Source organism: Condylostylus longicornis, unplaced genomic scaffold (assembly GCF_029603195.1).
Source record: "Condylostylus longicornis isolate FDR11 unplaced genomic scaffold, ASM2960319v2 ptg000026l, whole genome shotgun sequence".
Taxonomy (NCBI): domain Eukaryota; kingdom Metazoa; phylum Arthropoda; class Insecta; order Diptera; family Dolichopodidae; genus Condylostylus; species Condylostylus longicornis.
The window spans coordinates 2,266,569-2,286,136 of NW_026577995.1; the positions used below are offsets into that span (position 1 = coordinate 2,266,569).

A 19,568-nucleotide genomic window follows, 5' to 3' on the forward strand; every position below is an offset into this window, starting at 1 on the left:
TGTCAAACAAATAATAAGCCTTAAAATTAGTATAGGCAACTATGTTAAAAAATATCACAAAAATAATTTCTTTGAAATCTTTTAGTTTTTAATTAAATTATACGTTTTCAAGCTCACATATATAAAGAAGAGCATAGCGATGCCTCTACAGAATTCCATTAAATAAAATGAATCAAAAAAAAAAGAACATAAAGCAAATTTTCACCTTAAAGAAATTTCATCAAGGATTCTTCTCTTTTGTTTTGATACTTTTTCATTCTGTTTTGCATTATTACCTGCCAGGTATTCCTTTTAAAGTATATATATATATAATATATATATATATATATATATATATATATATATATATATATATATATATATATATATATACAAAAATTAGATTAATAACCTGCATTAGAGATGTTTCTGTATACTTTTAAAATTTTATTTAAAATAATTAGTAAAAAAAATTTATATGAATGTAAAAAATATTTTATGTGCAGTATTTTTCTGTATGATATATTAAATTGACCTACATTATTATTATAAAGAGTTGACAATGGAACATTATTATATTTTAGATAAGTAATAAGCAGGAGTTATTTAACGTACATGAGTAATTCAAGTCATTCAAAATGTAATAGTAAAATAGAGTAAGTATTGCATTATTTAATGAATCTTTTATTTAAAAAATAATATTATTAATGAGAATATTGTATTTAAATTAAATATTATTAGTAATTAATTATATTTTATTTTAAAAGTGAAAACTTTAATATTCATTCTTGTCACAATTTTCTACTTGTAGATTGCAAAGAAGGGGTAACAGTGTACCGTGACCAGAAAATATAGGTCTATTGTGATCCAAATTTTCCACTTTGTAACTATATCAATTATTTGTTTTGCATATTTTTCGGGGCTATCAAAATTTACAAACTGAACAAGAATAATAAATTCAAAATAATTAAGAATATTTAAATAATATATTTATAGTAAAGAGAACCCAATAATTTTTTATATCGTAAGTTTTTGAATTATACTTGCATGGTGAATTGTCTCAAAAACATCTAACGCTAATCAGTAATTTCCTGAAATCATATACCATTAAGTAACTCGCTCGTATGAATGTACATTTGTACATGTATCAACATCTCTTCTCCAAGAATTAACAACAATTCTTTTTCAAAAAGGAATAAATTGAAAATTTAAAGAATAAAAATCATAAATGCACTTTGATATGTAAATTTTAAAATATTTTAATATATTCTTAAATGTACTTTGCCTTAAGGTATACACATACATATGCATATATATATGTAAAATAATATTTTGCTGCGAAAGTACTTGCATATATACGTATAAAATTTTAATAACAATAAATCTACATGTACTGTGCACTTCAAATTCTTAAACTTTATATTGGTATTTGTAATTTAATATTCCTATATAAATGGGTTCACATTAAGTGAAGATTTTTTGTTTTTGATTTTTTTTTTCAATTTGTGTAATATAAGAATTTACAACTTATTGTTCTTTAGAAATTTTTTTTAAATATATCTTGTACAGTGTGCTTTGTATTCAAAAAATATATTTTTTTTTTTAAATTTACTTATGAGAAAAAATTATATGATACGGGAAAAATTAATACCGTGGCTAGTTGCACGGTAAAAACTAAATTGACGAATAATGAAAAACTTTTAAGTTAATTTTTTGTTTATTCTTTTTTAAGTAGATTAAGATGTCATGTGTTTTTTACATTTTATTTAGCAATAAGATTTTTCAATTTTTTTTCAATTCATTTTATTCATTTGAAATTGTTGTAATACTCTGAATCAATATTCGTTTCGTCTCTCTATGTCAATATGTATTCACCAATAAGTGCTCAAGTGCTCATTAAAATTGAGCACTTGAGCACTCATTAAAAGTGGCAAAATTGTATAAAATAATGCTCTTCTACGTCATGGTTCTTTAGGAATAGTGGAACGTATTTGATGACATAAAAGGACCCATTTATGTACATATATGATAAAATCTAAGAATAAATCTACGACCAAGTCGCTGATAACCGTTACATATCTAACTTACATTATCTTATGAAGTTTATAGATTTTACTTCCAAATTTAACAATTTTGCTATAAAAATTATAATCAAAATAAAGTTAATCAGGTAACCGCTATTCAAAACTTCAATAAAAAAATTAATTGTCGCCATTTTACTTTTAAAAAAATTGACAATAAATCAGTTGAGAATAGAGTAACTTCTCTTATTTGTTTAGCAAAAAAAAATTAATGTCAAAATGTTTTTACATATAATGACTCTCATCAAGCTCATATTGAGTTCTATGTTAAATTAAATTTTGTCGTTTATATTAAGCAGTAGCTAATTTTAAAAAAAATTGACGTTTTTTAATTTACAATAGAAAGAATTAGTTTTTGACTTTTCTACAAATTTAACGTGGATTTTTTTTACATTTTCTTTCAACTGCACATATACTTTTATATGCAAGTATATTAATGTTGAAACACACTGTGCCAACTGAACATAACAATAAATTAAATCAACATTTTTTTTTTAAAACTTATGAATAGCTTTTGTCAACTACAAATACAGAATTTTTTTTTCAATTTCTTTACTAATTAAATATTTTTTATAAATTAATTCATTGAATTGTTTTTAATTAAATTATAATATTATTCCCAAGTGCAATTTTAAATAATTATTCAAGGTCTATATTAAAACAAAAATGAAATAATAAAAAAAATTAAAATTGGCAATATACATAAATTTATAAGTAGGTACTTGCCCGTTATACATATAAGGAATTGCTCATTTTTTAGTTACCGGTAAATTAGCAGAACAATAAAAAATATGTTAACAAGTAATTTTCATTAAATATTCTCTAAAAACAAATAAATACCAACGTTGTCTCACAACACACTATTTTGACCATAGAAAAAATATCAGAAATATCAAACAAAAAATAATGAGAAATGTCGCTCAACGAAATCCATCAAGCGACGAAATATCACTCAAAAAATATCACTCATTGCGCTCTTAACTTTATTGACTAAATCAATCCAAATTAATTATTATTGGAAATAAATCTGTAATTTTTTTTAATAAATCTGTAAAAAGCCAATGAACTCAAACAAAAGCAAACGTATATTTCCCTAAATTTTAATTACAATTAAAAATCAAATTTAAGTATGTAAGTTTGTACGAAACAAGAATGTAAATAAAATTTTAACTGAATTTACGTTCATTTAGTAAACGTTATTGAAAGTTGAATAAAAAAAACTTTATTATATTAAACTTTGCATGTTGCAAAAATAAAGAAAAATAAAAAAATTAAATTATCTTTAAATTTTTAATTTAATAGGTACGACATTGAATTTTTTTCTATTTTTGACAGAGAAAATGTTATGGGAAACGAAGGCAGTAAGTATAAAACATAACGCCTTTATGTATAAAGGTAAAAAACAAATTTTATTATTAAATAACATCCGATTATTATTTTGAATAATTGGGTTTTTATTATTCCGCTTTTTTGTTTTTTTTTTATACTTCTATATTATTTAATTGTTTTCATTTTGTTTCAGTATAACAATTCGAAATAAAAAAATATTTTCATGACAAATAAACGTCACGTTTTGCTTTATAATATTTATTGTTCATCTATGGTATTTTTTAAGATTTTTTTTTTATTTCTATATACCTTTTTGTATGCAAAAATAAAAATACTCGCTTATATTATATTTGTATATTAGCTATTAAACAAAATATTATTATATTTTTTAAGTAGATATTATATAAAACTATTATGTGTATAGTTATTTAGAAATAAATCCTTAAATGCATAAGTAGTATGAGTATTGATTAAAATAGCTCATATTACTCAATTAAAGGAAATTTATATATTACAGGATGTACATATATTGCGTGTTTGAAATAAAACTATCTACATTTAAACTATGTTAACATGCATTTAATACTAAATAGCTTATAAATTATGAACATAATTATGGAGATTTTTTGATGAATCGAAATTCATTGAAATTTCTACATTAAATCTGCTGAAATTCTTTCACACATATATTCACAAATCTGCTGAAACTAAATATTTTACTTTACACAAATTTTGTAATATTCTCGAGCCTTCTATATCCAACATTTTTTTATTATGCTATTCTTCTAATTTATATTTCTGCAGTAGTTACTTATAAAACAAACTTAAAAATTCCATATTTATTTATTAAATATTTGAAATATTATAAATAAATTACATACATATACTTAACTTGGACAAATAAATATATCAGTAGCATAAATTACTTTTTGGACCATGCGATACAGCATGACCGTTATATAGTATTCTTGAACTGGTTTATTTTATATATAACTCAATAGGAGAAGAAAATAAAAAAGAATAGGAATAAAATGAAAAAACTTATCCAAATATGATACTTAATTTTAATGAATAGTTATACAATTTATATTAAATAGTTAAATCCGTAAGTATTCAATAAAACAAAGATCCACAAATAGTATCGAAATCTAATGGATAATGTCAAATTTTCAAAATAAAATGGAGCTATGTACATATTCAAGAATGGAATAACGTCTACCAACACAAGAATGGCTGTAAAAAATTTCAAAATTCTCAAAACTTACAAAATTTATTAAAATGGAATGATAATTTTTTAGTTTTCAAGAGGCACCGATTTTTTTAAAAATTTAATGCACTTAAAAATGGTTTTCGACTAAAATAAATTTTATTCTATCAAACTTTCATAATACAACAACAACAGAAAACACAACTCCCTATAACTTCAAATATTATTGAGTAAACTTGATTATAAATAAAAAAGGATAACTCTTTCCCATAATTGTGCATATGCTAAAATATAAAAAATTATATACGTATGTATGTATGTATTGAAATGTATATAAAAATACTTTTTAAAATAATTTTTTCTTATTTTATATACATACATACATATAAAATAACTATTGTATATTATGCATATTGAATTAATCTATAATTACATCAAAACTTGTATTTTAAGAAATTTATAAATGCAAGCCTACATATTAGGTATACTTACTACTAAATATATATGTACATATAATATTTGTAATTATAGAAAAAATATTACCTATATGAAAAACATGTAACACATTTCAAAACGTAATATTACATCGATTAGAAAAATCGATTTTTCCAAAAACAGAAAAAGAAATATGTAAGGAAAAACTTTTCAACAAAAAAAAAAAAAATAAAAAAAAAAACGAGAAAACTTACGTCACCACGATTGCTTTTCAGTTCCATAACATTCAATAGATTTGTATTCTATAATTAAATTTTTTTTTCTTTCTCTCTCTTTCTTTCTCTCCCATTAAATATTATACACACATGCGTATACATAAAGGAACATACAATTTACAATTATAATGTAAATAATATTAATTAAGGTGAATGAATTTCTTACATTTTTAATTTAATATTTGTACTCTAATTTATTTATTAAATAAATAAATTACCTTTTAATCCAGAAAAATTTTTTTCTTCAAAATGCATATATTAGAATATTTTTATTACAAGATTTATTTATAAAATGAAAATTTAAGTTTAAAATATTGTTAAATATTTGATTTTATCCTCAAATTTCTGCAAATTTAATAAACATGCATACATTTTATACAAGAACATGCATGTATACTTATTATCTACACAGATAAGACCCTTTTTTATACACATATACACATATACATATGTAGATAGATAACGATAAAAATTATAACAGGATAAAATAATTTTCTTCCTGCATTACACTATTGATTTTTTTTTTTTACGTATTTCTTTTTTCTTTATATTTTCTTAAAATTTTATTATTAATTAGAATATTTTTCTTTTCATAAATAATATTTTTTTAATTTCACATTCAATAATTTTATTTAAATTTCTCACTGATTTTAAAATTATACTCTCAATGTGTTATTATAATAAAAAATATTTCATTAACGAAAAATAACAATAAGAATAACAGCAAAAAAAAACTTTTATACACATTTACATTATAGTTATGTCAAGGACTTTCTGACATTTTGCAGTATTTCAATATAGGCAAAAAAAAAATATTTCTTTTTTTTTTCTTTCTTGCTTTTTGCTTGTTTTTTTTTTCAAATTGTATTTTATAAATAGATTATAAATAATTATTAAACTTTTTTTTTTTAATAATTCATTCAAGTTATTTATAAAATTTGAACTGGTATAATTATAAATTGTGTGTACGTACAATTAGGAAAATTTTTTTAAAAAATTACAAATATATAAATACAATAAAAAAGAAGAAATTTGTATTTTATAACCCGACCACGACGACGACAACGACGACAATTTTTAACAGATACTGACAGATAAACTAAAGAAAATGAAAACAGAGTTTTTCCATTCTGTTATCCGAAATTTTTTACCTTTTAGAAATGCAGTTTTTTATTTTGTTTTTGCTTTTTATTTTGTTTTTAATTTCCATAAAAATTATTATTTCAAATTTATATATAAATAAATTATTTTTTTTTCTTTTCTTTTATATTCCAAATTTTAAAATCGTCTACAAAAAGAAAAATTCAATAAGAAAAAAAAGAAAAATATTTTCCTTCCAATTGCTTTTTCCGACAGCTTTTTTATATTTTTAATATTATTTTTATTATTCAAACTCAATCCAACAATATTCGATTCGAGTGCAAGAACTGTTACTACAAAAAAAAAATCATTGTAGCCAACATGAAAAAAAAAATTAAACTGAAAAGTGACAGATGAGAGAGGACACTCACTAAAGAATAAAAGTTTAATTGTGTGTAAGTTATTGTTGTATAAGAATATTTTCACATTATATTTAAATGTATAGGTACATGTGTTTATGTTATTCTTTTCTTATATATTATAATATCTTATTTGTAATATATTAAAAACAATTAGTAACAATAAAGAATTTTTGAAAATTTTTCATCTTTTTCTTTTTTTAATATTCAATATTTTAGAATGTACATATACATATCTAAATATTTAAAAAAAATGTTATTTTGTTTGACATTTACATTCATACATATTTATACATTTTCGTCCATATGTAAAAACATGTATGCATATATACAAACAAAAAACTGTTATGTTTATATTATTAATGTTTTTTTTTGTTTATTTTCTCTTTTCTTTTATTGCTTTAACGGTTATTAAATAGGATGAATGGATATGACAAAAAACGCATTTCAATTAACTCTAATGTGATTATAGTGCCAATATTTTGGAAAATTATCTACATACCTATTTACATATGACAAAAAATTTATTATTTTGTATTCGAAACGTAAAATTCATAAATTAAATATTACAAAAATTTAAAAAAAAATTAATGAGAACTTAAGTCATTATAACATTATATGACATTAATATAAATATGTATTAGGATTGCATTAAGAGAGTAGCAGTAGAATTAATAACAACATATTTGATAGAATATTTTGCTTACAAGTAATTTACTTGAAATATTTCTTATCAAGAAGTATTTGATTATCAAAACAAAAATGCTAATTATTTATATTGTAAATAAGTACATACATGGACTATAGACGTTTTTGTTTTTGCAAGCAAAGCATGTCTCAATACGTTGTAATTTAATGAAAATGAAGAATAAAAGAGCCAATATATTAAAAATTAAAAGAATTTCTAAAATAATTTTGAGTCAAACTTGAAATATTGTCTTTATACAAAAAAGGGCGCATTTCCAAATTGCAAAACCTTGAAAAATAGTGTGTTCGAAAATTACAGTTATGATTAATGTTCTACAGGAATTTTTCAATTTTTTTTTTATATATTGCAAAAATATTACAAACCAGAAGAAGAGTACCTATAAAAAAAAAATGTTGAATATTGAAGAGTCGAGTTTATTACAAATTTGTAAATATTTGTGAAAAGTATTTTTAGATTTAATTTAGAACAATCAATGCATGTCTGAATTGTCGAAAATTTTCAAAATTAACCTAATTTCGCATTTTTTGGCAAACCAAATTATTTTACATAAAAATGTTACACCAAATATTATCAAAATATTTCAAAAAAATAAAAAATAAAGTAATCAAAGTTTAAAATCTCCTCTTATTGTTATTTACTGGACAAAATATGCAAAAAATTTACATATTTTATGTTAAATGATTTGGTAAAGTGTCATATTGATTTTGAATTTTTATAGTAGGTACGTGTATCAAAGTTTTAATTGAATTCCCGTGTAAGTACTTGTTCATGACGGCATTTAACCTAATTTTTTATTCCAAAAATTACGCTTACTCAAAATATAGCATTTTTTAAAATAATAAAACAAAATTTGTAAATATTTTAACACTTTTCTAAGAAGTGAGAACATCATTTTTTTATTAAAAATTTTTTTAAGTTGTCTTCCCAAATGTATGCAAATTTTCAAGCTCAACAGGCCTATAAAAAATGTGACAATGAAAAAGAATGACACCAAATAAAATTATATTACGTAGAGAAATTTCTACGGTATTTTATATTCCAATGTTTGCTAGTGTTTAATAAATATATTATTGCTTAAATTTATTTTCATTTAAGTGCATTCTAAATTGTTTTGTTTTTAAATCAATTTGACTTTATTTCATCACATTGAATTAGACGATATTATTTTTTAAGATTTTATAATTTTGAATTTTACATATTAAAAAAATCACATACAGCAAATAATTTTATGCAGTCATAAAATAGCTAGTAAAATATAAAAAGTATATCTTCTTTATATGGTATCGAAAAAACTGGGGAAAATATGCAAATTTTTTGCCAATCTCTTAAAAAAAAAAAACAAAATAATGTAGAAAGAAGTTTACCAGAGAAAATAAAATTAAAATTTTACAGTTGATTCAAAAAATTAAATCATCAAGTGTGATGTTGAAAAATCTATAAATAAAAATATAGGTATTTTTTAAACTGCTCGCCTAATTCGGCAATAATTGCTTAATTATTTTTTTTTCTCTCTTTTTAGTGAAAACAGAAAAATTTTAAAAGCTTATAATAACAATTTTTTTTTTAGATGAATGTTGATCAGCTTTGGAAACTTTAAAATTCACGGAAAATGATGGTTTAATAACTCTTAATAAATGAGTATGTAGATATGTGTAATGCAATAGTTGCCTGAATTTTAGCCATTTATTTTAGAAACTAAGCTCTACAAAATAAAGGTAATTCAAAATTTAAATTTTTAAAACAGGATTGATTTTAAGTATTTTATTTCTTCCACTACGCCTACTTCGAAAAATACGATTTCGTGTAAGTTTTTACATATGTACATGTAAATATCTTAATATATAATGCTACATATGTAAGTATAATATACATACTTGCATAGTAAATATAGTTCCGTTTAAAAAATTAATGTTTTGCTTATTAATTTTTAAAATATTAAACTTTAAATTTGCAAAGTTTTAAAAGTTGCCTTTTTTCTTCTGAATCTTTAAAACACATTTAATATAAATACAAGAATAACTTATTATGAATCAGACAAATTTAAATGAACATAAACATTAGCACGTTCATACCTACCACTCATTTTTGTTATATATGTACCTAATATACATACATTTATGTTGATATATATCACATATTTTAGTATACATACATATGCAAAACTTAAATTTATGTTTTTCCAAATTTCAACAAAAAAGATATTAGTAAAAATCTTCAATTCACAGATATTAGGAAGACAACAATATGATAGTTATTTTTTCATTCATTTTCAATTAATAGATAACAAATAAAACAATAATTATTAAAAAGGAAAGTTATGTTTTTTTCGCTTATAAGAGTAAAACTATATAATGTTCATATATAATAGTGTATATATTTTTACATTATGTACATATATACAAACATTTATACATTAAGTTACGTTTTTTTTTTCTTTTTAATATTATACTCGTATATTTTAAATAAATTAACTCACCTTGAATCAATCAAAAATTTTTGTTCAAATCACATTTTAGAGGGATAAATTTTCACTGTTTAATAAATTTACAATACCTAGGCATTGTAAAAGAATAACAATTAACTCACTATTTTAATGGCAAAATTTAAAATGTTCACTATTTACCTAAAAACACCTATTTTTTCTTGTTTCTTTCTGGCATATACAAATACATACACAAAATCATGATGACTCTTCTACCTACTTATTTAAAAAATGTTTGCAAAATTTTTGACAGTTGTCAAAATATTTCATTTAAAATATGGTGACCATTTTGCTACAATATAAAAAAATCTACTACATTGCGAATACAGTAGATTTTATAAATTCCTACAAAGATTTTTTTAGAAAATTGGAAAAAAATTATTTGTTCTATCCACTATGTCCTCGAAAATTATTAAAAATGCTTAGTAGTATTTTGTATTCGCTATAGATAGATTATAGTATTCGCTATAAATAGATTATATAATTCGATATAGATAGATTATAAGATATTAATAAATATTTATTTCTTTTTCCTAAAATAATAAGAAAATTAATATTATATTAAAAATGTTTGTAATATATTAGTTAAAAATTATAAATGTTATAGCCACGGTTTGGGCCTTCCTTTTTATTCCCTTATACTTATATTTATAATATGAAACGCCTTAGAAAATAGAGGAGTGAATTCGATTAATCTCAATAATTTCTTGAAGTCGAAATATATTACATAAAAAAAACCCTACTTGATAAATCAGTCAAAAAAAACTTCTAAATTAAAAGTTATGTAAGTTTTAAAATATAAAATTTAAGGCTGTCAAAATTCAGTATAGCTTTCCATAATTCTTTAAATATACAGTAAAATGCAAGATTTAATCTGAGTCTGATGAAAGTCGTGTATACAAACACTGTTGATGGCAAATAAGATACTGTTTACATATGGGACAAAATCTTAAATTAAATCTACATTAAAGTCTGAAGACTGTTAACATAATACTGAAATTATCTCACCCTTTACTTTAAAATTTAGCAATTTGCAATTAAAATTATACCCAAAATAAAAATTAGCGGTTTTCTACTCAAAATTTTAGAAAAAAATTAATTGTCGCCATTTTACTTTTAAAAAATGTGATAGTAAATCTTTTTTTTTTTTTTTTTTTTTAACATTTTTAATACGTTGCAACTAAGTCATTTCGACCTATCTAGCAATTCTTCTATCACTTTAGTTCACATTTTGCGGGTTTTGCATCCATTGATGTGTCCCCTAATTTGTTGACTCCTACCAAACTAATCCACTATAGTAGGAGGTCAATTGGTTTTTTTCTTTTAAGTCGCCGAATCGGCTCCACATCCTGGAAAATGTTCACCATATTTACGTTCTCGTGCTGCTGTAGCCTATTAAAATGCTTGTAAGCATATCTTTTAACTTCACCAAGAACTGAATTCACTCCCAGGTCTCTGTGAATAACTTTATTTTTAACGTACCATGGAGCATTAACTATATTTCTTAGCACTTTGTTTTGACATCGTTGAATTATTTCTACGTTACTTTTGGAAGCACATCCCCATAGTTGGATTCCATATAACCATATAGGCTTTATAACTTGGTTGTATATCAGTAATTTATTATGGATATTCAGTTCGGAGTTTCTGCCGATCAGCCAATTAATTTGCCTTAGTTTAAGGTTTATTTGGTCCCTTTTGATTTTGACATGCGTTTTCCAACGTAGTTTTGCGTCAAGCGTCATTCCAAGATATTTGGCACAGTCCGCGATTGGAACTTCAATTTCATTAATTTTTATTGCAATTGGATTATATTTCCGATTTGTAAAATATACGTGTACCGATTTTGCTTCGTTCAGCTGGATTCTCCATTTTTTGGTCCATACACTAATTTCATTTAACGAGCTTTGGAGTTTTTGCGCACATTCTTCACTGGATTCACCTGTAGCCATAATTGCGGTATCGTCTGCAAACGTTGCCATGAGTATATCATCTCTCCTTGGGATGTCTCTGGTGTAGAGAAGATACAACGTTGGTCCCAAGACGCTACCTTGCGGAACCCCAGCCCTAATTGGCTTTAGTTCCGAGTATTCAGAGCCTTGTTTTACTCTAAAACATCTGTCGGAAAGGTACGAAGTTATTATTTGACCAAATGGATCGGGTAAATCTCGATTTATTTTAAACAGTAGACCTTCGTGCCAGACTCTATCAAAGGCCTTTGCTACGTCCAGGAAGACCCCTGCGCCTATCTGCTTCTTTTCCAGGGCATTTTCAATAAAATCGGTTATTCTATGTACCTGATCAATGGTAGAATGTTTACATCTGAAACCAAATTGATGGTCCGGAATGAGTTTTCTTGCTTCTATTTCGGGTTTCATTCTGTTTAGCAGCAATCTCTCAAAAATTTTGGATAGAATAGGCAAGAGAGAGATCGGTCTATAAGATTTAGTTTCGTTTGCTGGTTTACCAGGTTTGACAATCATCAGAACCTCAGCTGCTTTCCACTGCCTAGGTACATAATTCAAACGAAAGGAAGCATTGAATAGATAAAGCAGCATCTTTAGAGCTTTCAGTGGAAGTTCCTTAAGTATGTCCGCTGTGATCAGGTCATACCCAGGTGCCTTTTTGTTCTTGGTATTTTTTATTTCATTTCTCAATTCACCAAGCTTTATTTTCTTAATCTGGGTTTTAACTGGAGGAGCGTTAAGTTGGATGTTTTCCAGATGCGTCTGTCTTGGTAGAGGTTCAAATATCTTTTCGAGATAATTTGCAAACACGTTAGCTTTTTCTTTATCATCCGAGGCCCAAGAATCGTCATCCTTTTTGATTGGCGGATTTTGTTCTCTAGGTCTATTGATACCTTTCACTGTTTTCCACAGCGAGTAATCAGTGTCTTTTTCAGCTGTCAAATTTTGAAGGCGATTGGCAATAGTTTCGTTTCTAATGTCTTTTAGTAGAACTTTAAGTTTATTGCTCAGCTTATTGAGTTTAGTTTTGTCAGTTGGGCAGCGTGTGACTTGCCATATTTTTCGGGCCTTTCTTTTCTCTTTGATGAGCCTCCTGACTTCTATAGGACAATTGAGATTGCCATTGGCCACCGGTTTCCTAATTTGAATAGTATTGTTCCAAATGGCACCTTGGACATTAGTGATAAACGAATCAAGCTGTTCCTCCAGTTGAGCTTCATTCCTCAAGGACACTTTATCGTCAATAATTTCGTCAAGTTCTTCTCTAAACTGAGTCCAATTAGTTGTTTTATTAGCTAATCTAGGAGCATCGTCAATCATTATAATGGTTTCACTTATAGTTAATATCACAGGCGAGTGATCAGAGTTGAGGTCAAAGTTTTCATCAATGCTAATATAGTTTTCAGCTACACCTCTAGCAATATAGAAATCAATTACATCAGGCAATCTATTCGGGTCATTAGGCCAGTATGTTGGTTTTCTCGAAGAAAAGAAAGAGCAATTTAGTTCTCTCCCAGCTTCATAGAGAGCCCTTCCTTTAGGACTCGTTAATCTAGAGCCCCAAAATACGTTTTTAGCGTTAAAATCTCCTCCTAGTATGAAGTGGTTACCCATTCTTTTTAACATTTCTATGTAGTCTGCGTACCTCATGTTATGTTTTGGAGGGCAATAAATGGCCGAAATTTTAATTTCCTTATTTCTTGCCTTAATTTTCACCGAGCTTATCTGCATACTTTCTTCTTCGATTTCGGGTTCCAGAACGTGTTTGATATTTTCTTTAACTATGATACATGATCCTCCCCTTGCATTGTTTGCGGGATGTAAAGCAGAGTAGAGCTTGTAACCCCGCACCCTTAAACAGGACTCTCTCGTAAAATGAGTTTCCGAAATAAGACAAATGTCTATTTCTTCGTTATGCAAAAAGATTTCTAGCTCTTGGATATGATTGGTTAGTCCATTAGCATTCCACGTCATTATTCTTAAAGTATGTGTCATCTTTTAAAGCGCCACGTGTTTATTTTATTTTCTATGTTGTCCAGTCGATTCCAAAGTTTCGTTTGTTGGGCTTCGGATTGCTCTAGTTTCTTTAAAATTAATTCTATCATTACCTCCAAAGACTTACTTGGGGTAGTGTTACTTGAAGCTGCTAGGGCGAAAGTTCTATTTCCTAACATCTTAGGATGCGGGCTCTTGTTATGAGGGGTGATCAGTATCGGAACCGCTGGTTGGTCTAACGCAGGGGTTTTTGGAGTCTTTGGCATAGTTGGATTAAGGTTTCTTTTTCCTTGCTTTTTATTTTGAACAGCTTGGTTCCTTCGTCTTTGCAACTCTTTTGCTACTTCACATCCCCGATAGTTCGCTGGGTGATTGCCGCCACAGTTAGCGCATTTTGCTGGAGCGCTCCTATCGAGATCACAGCACGCGGTGAGATGACCTCCGCCGCATTTAAGACACCTTGGGAGCTTTTTACAGTATTTTTTGGTGTGGTCAAAATCCTGACATCTTTTACATTGAGGAATTTGATTCGAATTTTTCCTCAATGCCTCTATTTTTACAGGAATATTTAATATCGATCTGATATCATAAATTTTCTGGATACTTTCATTTTTGCTGAATGTTAGCATAAAAAGCGGCAGTTTCTTAGGTTGAGTGAGCCGTTCACCGTTCTCCTTGATCACCCCCACCTTTTTGATGATGTTGACTGCATCCTGAATTTGAAACTTTTGATCAAGTAAATCATTAATTACTTCATTCCTATCGCAGGACCAATGTAGTCCCCTGGCCATTACTTTAATTGGTCTGTCATGTTTATTTTCGTAAGTGAACCATTGTAAATTTTCTGCTTCCAGCTTGTTTACTAAAGCACGATAGTCGTCTGGAGCTTCGGTGTTCACTTTCCAGACGTCATTGTTTAGAGGCTTCACTTTATAGTTGTTGGTAACATCGGTTATAACCTTTTTTATGGTTAGATGATCTCCAATTCCAACTATGTTAATAGGAGGAGGCCTTCTATCTTTTATTACTTTATCAGCTGTCTCTTTATCCGATTTGCATCCAGTAGATATATTGGAAGCGTTCTTTGAAGGAACAGGTTTTTGCAGCTGACTAGTTGACTTTTTAATATCTTTGCAACTGGAGGATAAAGCCCCGTTATTAGCATCATTTTTAGAATGCGATAGGTTTGGTTTAGCATTTTTACTGATAGATGCAGTTTCTTTAGCCATTTCCGGGGAAGAATTGGCTTTTCTTTTCTTGTGTTTTTTGGTAGTTTTTGCTACCCAGTTTGCATTTGCATCTGTTTCAAAACCCGTTAGGTCCTCACTGCTGTTGCTCCTAAAGTTCCTCGCTGAGACTTTCTTCTCCAGTGCAGCTCTCAGATTTTTATTTTCCAATTTCACCTCGCTTAGCTCCTCCAAGAGTTTATGTAGGAGAGCTTCGTTCTCTACCATTTTTTTTCGCAGTTCTTCACACTCTTTTAAGTAGTTTGTAGAAGAAGCAGGAGATTCGGGAGGAGTACGCTTAGTTAGCGAGCTCCTGGAACCAATACTGGCGTTTGTCAAGATACTAGATTGTTTCGTACCTGTAGTTAAATGCAATAAGTGACCCCCCCCAGAATCCGTGGGGTCAGCCTCCAAAGAGGGTGGATTCACCAAAGGTTTTGGCTTACCACCTGGGGTACAAAATCCAATTGTTTTGTTCATTGCATGTTACTTGTGTTATTTTGTAAGAGTTAACCTCTCTGAATGGTTGCATATCTGCTTCATCACGTTTATTAAGCGAGCCGCTTGTTACAAGTCAGACGCCCGCCGGCAGCCGCCAAATCTTGGTACAGACGCTACCCAAGTTAGGAGGGGATAATATTAATCCCACTCCTAACCCGCCATTCTCGTTGGCTCACTGACCAGAGCTACTCCACTCGGGTTGGTTACCGAATCTTTGGCTCAGGTTGCTCAGCTTAGCAGGAGGGACCACGTGCAGATGAGACTTGGCGTTGAGTGGAAGAGGCTAGGTTGACATAACAGGAAACTGTCAACTATATTACGCTTACCACTCCTCTCCCCTCCATTTTTTAAAAGTAAATGAGAAAAAATAATGTCTCATCAGAATTTATAGGTTTAGGCCTCAACCGCGGAAATAACTCGATTTTTTAAAGTCGCTCGTAAAATTATTTTATCAACACAAATTTTTATATGTCTTGAAAAAATTCTTCATTTTATATTTTTTTGAAATCATCTTTGAAAGACTAATTGTTCTTTATATATAATTATGCAATTGTAGAATGTCCGCTTAACAGAATGTCAAAGATTTCACGATCATATTAATCACGTTATTCGCCTGATTTTGTAAATGATAATTATCTGCGATGAAGCAATTTTCGCAATCGAAATTTTACAAATTATTTCAATAAAGCGGTAAATATAAAATTTTAAAGAAATGCAAGAAAAAAATTAAGATAATAATCAGTTACGTTTGAATTCATGATTAATGGCATTTGATATACTGGACAACGATCGATTATATTGGGGTTTATTGTGAGTATCGAATGACTAAGTGATAGTGATATTTATCGTAAAGGTTTCAAAAACTTTATTATATACAATAATATCCAACTTTTTAGGATTCTTAACACTGTAGATTCTTTGTGATTCACTCACCTTTTTTTCTTCCGTGAGTAGTAGGGGTGCATATAAAATCGATTTTAAATCTTTGTCAAAATGTGATTGAAAAACTGATACGGAAGATGTGTTATTTATACTAAAATTTATTAAAACTATTTTCTTTGTATACTTCTATATTAACTTCATCATTTTCTATTGGTTAATTTATTTGTATTCATCATTTTTTTCAATTATCATCAAAAGAAAAAATTAATAAATATTTACCTAGATGGATCTGTACTACAGACATACATATGTATACATACTTATGTATGGTTAAAAAACATAAGATCAATTTTTTAAGTTTAAGCGATCTTGTTATCCATTTTGCCTGGTATTACTGTAATTCGAGTAAAACGATCAGGTAAATGTTGTTAATTAAACGAAAAAATCGAAGGGGACGTAGATTTGTGAAATTAAGCGGTTTTTCTAAAACTTAGTGAAAATTTAAGCGATTTTTCTTGGGTTTTTAAATTTTTTAATAAAGTTACTGGTTGTCAAGAATTTTGCTAATGTTATATTTTTTTATAGAACTTAAAAACATGTCTTGTCTTACGAGAAAAACATAAAAAGAAGATTTACATATTTTTGTAATTTCGACGTTGTATTTCCGCCTGATTGTTGGTTTTTATATTATTTTTACTTTAATAAAAAAGAACAAAACAAACATGAATTATTTTAACTTATTTAAAACTAATTATTCTTAAAAATTATAATAATTATTTAAAATATTTATTAAAGGATAAACTTAAGATAGCAGTCAAGGGTTAAATACATTACACATAACCTATTGCAAACATCATAACCAAATTATAATCAACAATAAATGTACTGCGAAATTTCTCTAAGTTTTAGTTGTTTAAAATAAATTAAAACTGCAATATTTAATGACGCAAAACTTTAGAAAATCGTTTCCGTTACATGTAAAAAAAGCTATACAATGGTTTCCAGGACACATGGGGAAAGGTCTTAAAATAATGGAACAAAAATTGAAAACAGTGGACTGTGTAATTGAAGTAATGAAACCTTCATAATATTTCGTAATATATTTACGTACTTAAATAATATTATACATACTTAATATATTTATAAATTAATAAATATTGGAAGGTATAATTTTAAGGAATACTTTGAATTTTTTTGTTTTAGGTTCATGATGCTAGAATACCATTTTCTGGTAGAAATCGTCAGTTGAAATACAAAATTTTAGATTCAAAGCCTCATATACTAGTTCTCAATAAAAAAGATATGATTGATGCAAATCAATTCAAAATAATTTCTAAGAAAATAGAAGAATCAGAAGCTGTTAACAAGGTAATATTTACTAATTGCAAAGATCAATTGTGCAATGGTGTGAGGAAAATTATTCCTATCATTAAAGATATAGTATCAAACACAGATCGTTACCGTAGTATGGATGACAAAACCCAAACATTAATGATTATTGGTGTACCAAATGTGGGCAAGTCTTCTTTGATAAATATTCTGAGAAATAAACATTTAAAAGAAAAAAAGGCAGCTAAAGTTGGGGCCGTTGCCGGTATTACACGAAGTGTTATGAGCAAAATTAAAATATGTGATGAACCACTCATATATATGATAGACACCCCCGGAATTTTAGAACCTCAAATAGAAGACGATGAGACTGGATTAAAATTAGCATTATGTGGTTGTTTTCAAGACCATCTGGTAGGCTATGAAATAATAGCAGATTACTTGTTATATTGGCTAAATAAACATGAAAATTTCGCTTATGTTGATCTGATGCATCTAAAAAATGGCCCTACAGATAAAATTGAAGAAGTTTTGATATCAGGAGCTGTTAGTATGCAGAAGTTTAAAAAAATTCGAAACTACGAAGGTAGGCATATAATATTGCCCGATACACAATATGCGGCACAATATTTTATTAAAAATTTTAGAATTGGAAAATTTGGGAAAGTTAATTTGGATTCCATCCAGTTTAGTTGAGTAATTAAAAATTTTTTTCTTAGTTTGTTTTATTAAATTTTGTGTATATTTCAATAAATGTTATCTCTTAAAATTTTACTTTTTTTTAAAACAAATAATGAAGGATTTACCATGCAAATTTGGCAACTCCAGCTTTATTCGCGTACTCGTCTGACAACGGTTTCATTCGGTCTTTAGCCTTCTTAGAAAGAGGACATCTTTGTTCATAAAAGGCAATTACAGTCTCAGGATCCTTTTCATTAACTATTAATGCTGGAATTAAGTCTAATTCCTCACAATCTTCCCACTCAATTAAGAATAAAATATCCCCAGTGCAATCTGTTGCTCCACATATTCTTTTAATTGCCAAACCGCGATCATATCCCCTAGGCTTTTCTATTTCTTCAATTTTCGGTTTTTGGTTTGTCCGATTTTTTGATGGTTTTTGGCGATCCTCTTCGAATTTTGCTATAAGCTGAGGACAGTTACAATTTTCTTCCGGTTCCCAAGTATTATCTTCACTATTAATAACAGAAATTAATTGTTGTACTAACGTTTTAAATTATTATATGTATACTCTGTGTATCCTTTCCACTTAAGCAAGTATTCTATTTTACCTTCTGCTGTTATTCGTTTATCTAGAACCTTTTCAACAGAGAACCCCTTTGCTCGTACCATATCTTTTACACCGAAAATTTTATTAAAATGAAATATTTCTGTACCTATTTTAAATTGTTTTGTTAGACAACAAACGCTTCAATCAAATTTTAGAAAATAAAGCAAAGTTAGCAACGACTATGACAATAGTTTTTTGTTTTTGAATAAGAGTTGTCAAAAATGTACATAGGAAAAAGTACACAAATACGCAAAATTTTATAATAACATAGAAAATACACAAATTTTTTTAACGTGAATGTCAATGGTCCACCTAAATGGAGACGATTTCTGGAATACGCTTACCAAAATGAAATTAATTTCATATATTTAAATGAATACC

The 19,568-nt window shown here is 27.1% G+C and overlaps 3 protein-coding genes across 4 annotated transcripts in view; 1 reads left to right on the plus strand and 2 right to left on the minus strand.

Annotated features, from left to right (window-relative positions):
* LOC129607094 (putative uncharacterized protein DDB_G0282133) overlaps positions 1-10,181 on the minus strand; it is a 130,852-nt gene extending 120,671 nt beyond the window's left edge. The window contains exons 1-2 of one of the 2 annotated variants that reach the window (XM_055517824.1): positions 10,138-10,181; positions 9,991-10,067 (exon numbers count right to left, since the gene is read on the minus strand). The gene's annotated coding sequence lies outside the window, so the exon portion shown is untranslated. Of the gene's footprint in view, positions 1-5,524; positions 5,826-9,990; positions 10,068-10,137 lie in introns of those variants that run through there. The other variant, XM_055517825.1, reaches the window with a different exon arrangement.
* A 6,942-nt stretch (positions 10,182-17,123) lies between these two features.
* On the plus strand, positions 17,124-18,665 carry LOC129607123 (mitochondrial GTPase 1). The gene is made up of 3 exons (XM_055517863.1): positions 17,124-17,241; positions 17,363-17,637; positions 17,771-18,665. Exons 2-3 carry the CDS (start codon positions 17,509-17,511, stop codon positions 18,590-18,592), a joined length of 951 nt encoding a protein of 316 aa, XP_055373838.1. The 5' UTR covers positions 17,124-17,241; positions 17,363-17,508; the 3' UTR covers positions 18,593-18,665.
* Positions 18,598-19,352, minus strand: LOC129607124 (chromobox protein homolog 1). Its single transcript, XM_055517864.1, has 2 exons — positions 19,149-19,352; positions 18,598-19,092 (listed from the first exon to the last, which is right to left on the minus strand). The coding sequence occupies exons 1-2, from the start codon at positions 19,247-19,249 to the stop codon at positions 18,699-18,701; spliced, it is 495 nt and encodes a 164-aa protein (XP_055373839.1). The 5' UTR covers positions 19,250-19,352; the 3' UTR covers positions 18,598-18,698.
* Between the last annotated feature and the right edge of the window lie 216 nt (positions 19,353-19,568).

Coding starts and splice junctions, on each gene's coding strand:
- LOC129607124 (XM_055517864.1), bottom strand. CDS start 19,249: ATGGTACGAGCAAAGGGGTTCTCTGTTGAAAAGGTTCTAGATAAACGA. Junction 19,093..19,148: donor AAGTGGAAAGGATACACAGA/GTATACATATAA, acceptor TGTTATTAATAG/TGAAGATAATACTTGGGAAC.
- LOC129607123 (XM_055517863.1), top strand. CDS start 17,509: ATGACGCAAAACTTTAGAAAATCGTTTCCGTTACATGTAAAAAAAGCT. Junction 17,638..17,770: donor CAGTGGACTGTGTAATTGAA/GTAATGAAACCT, acceptor TTTTTGTTTTAG/GTTCATGATGCTAGAATACC.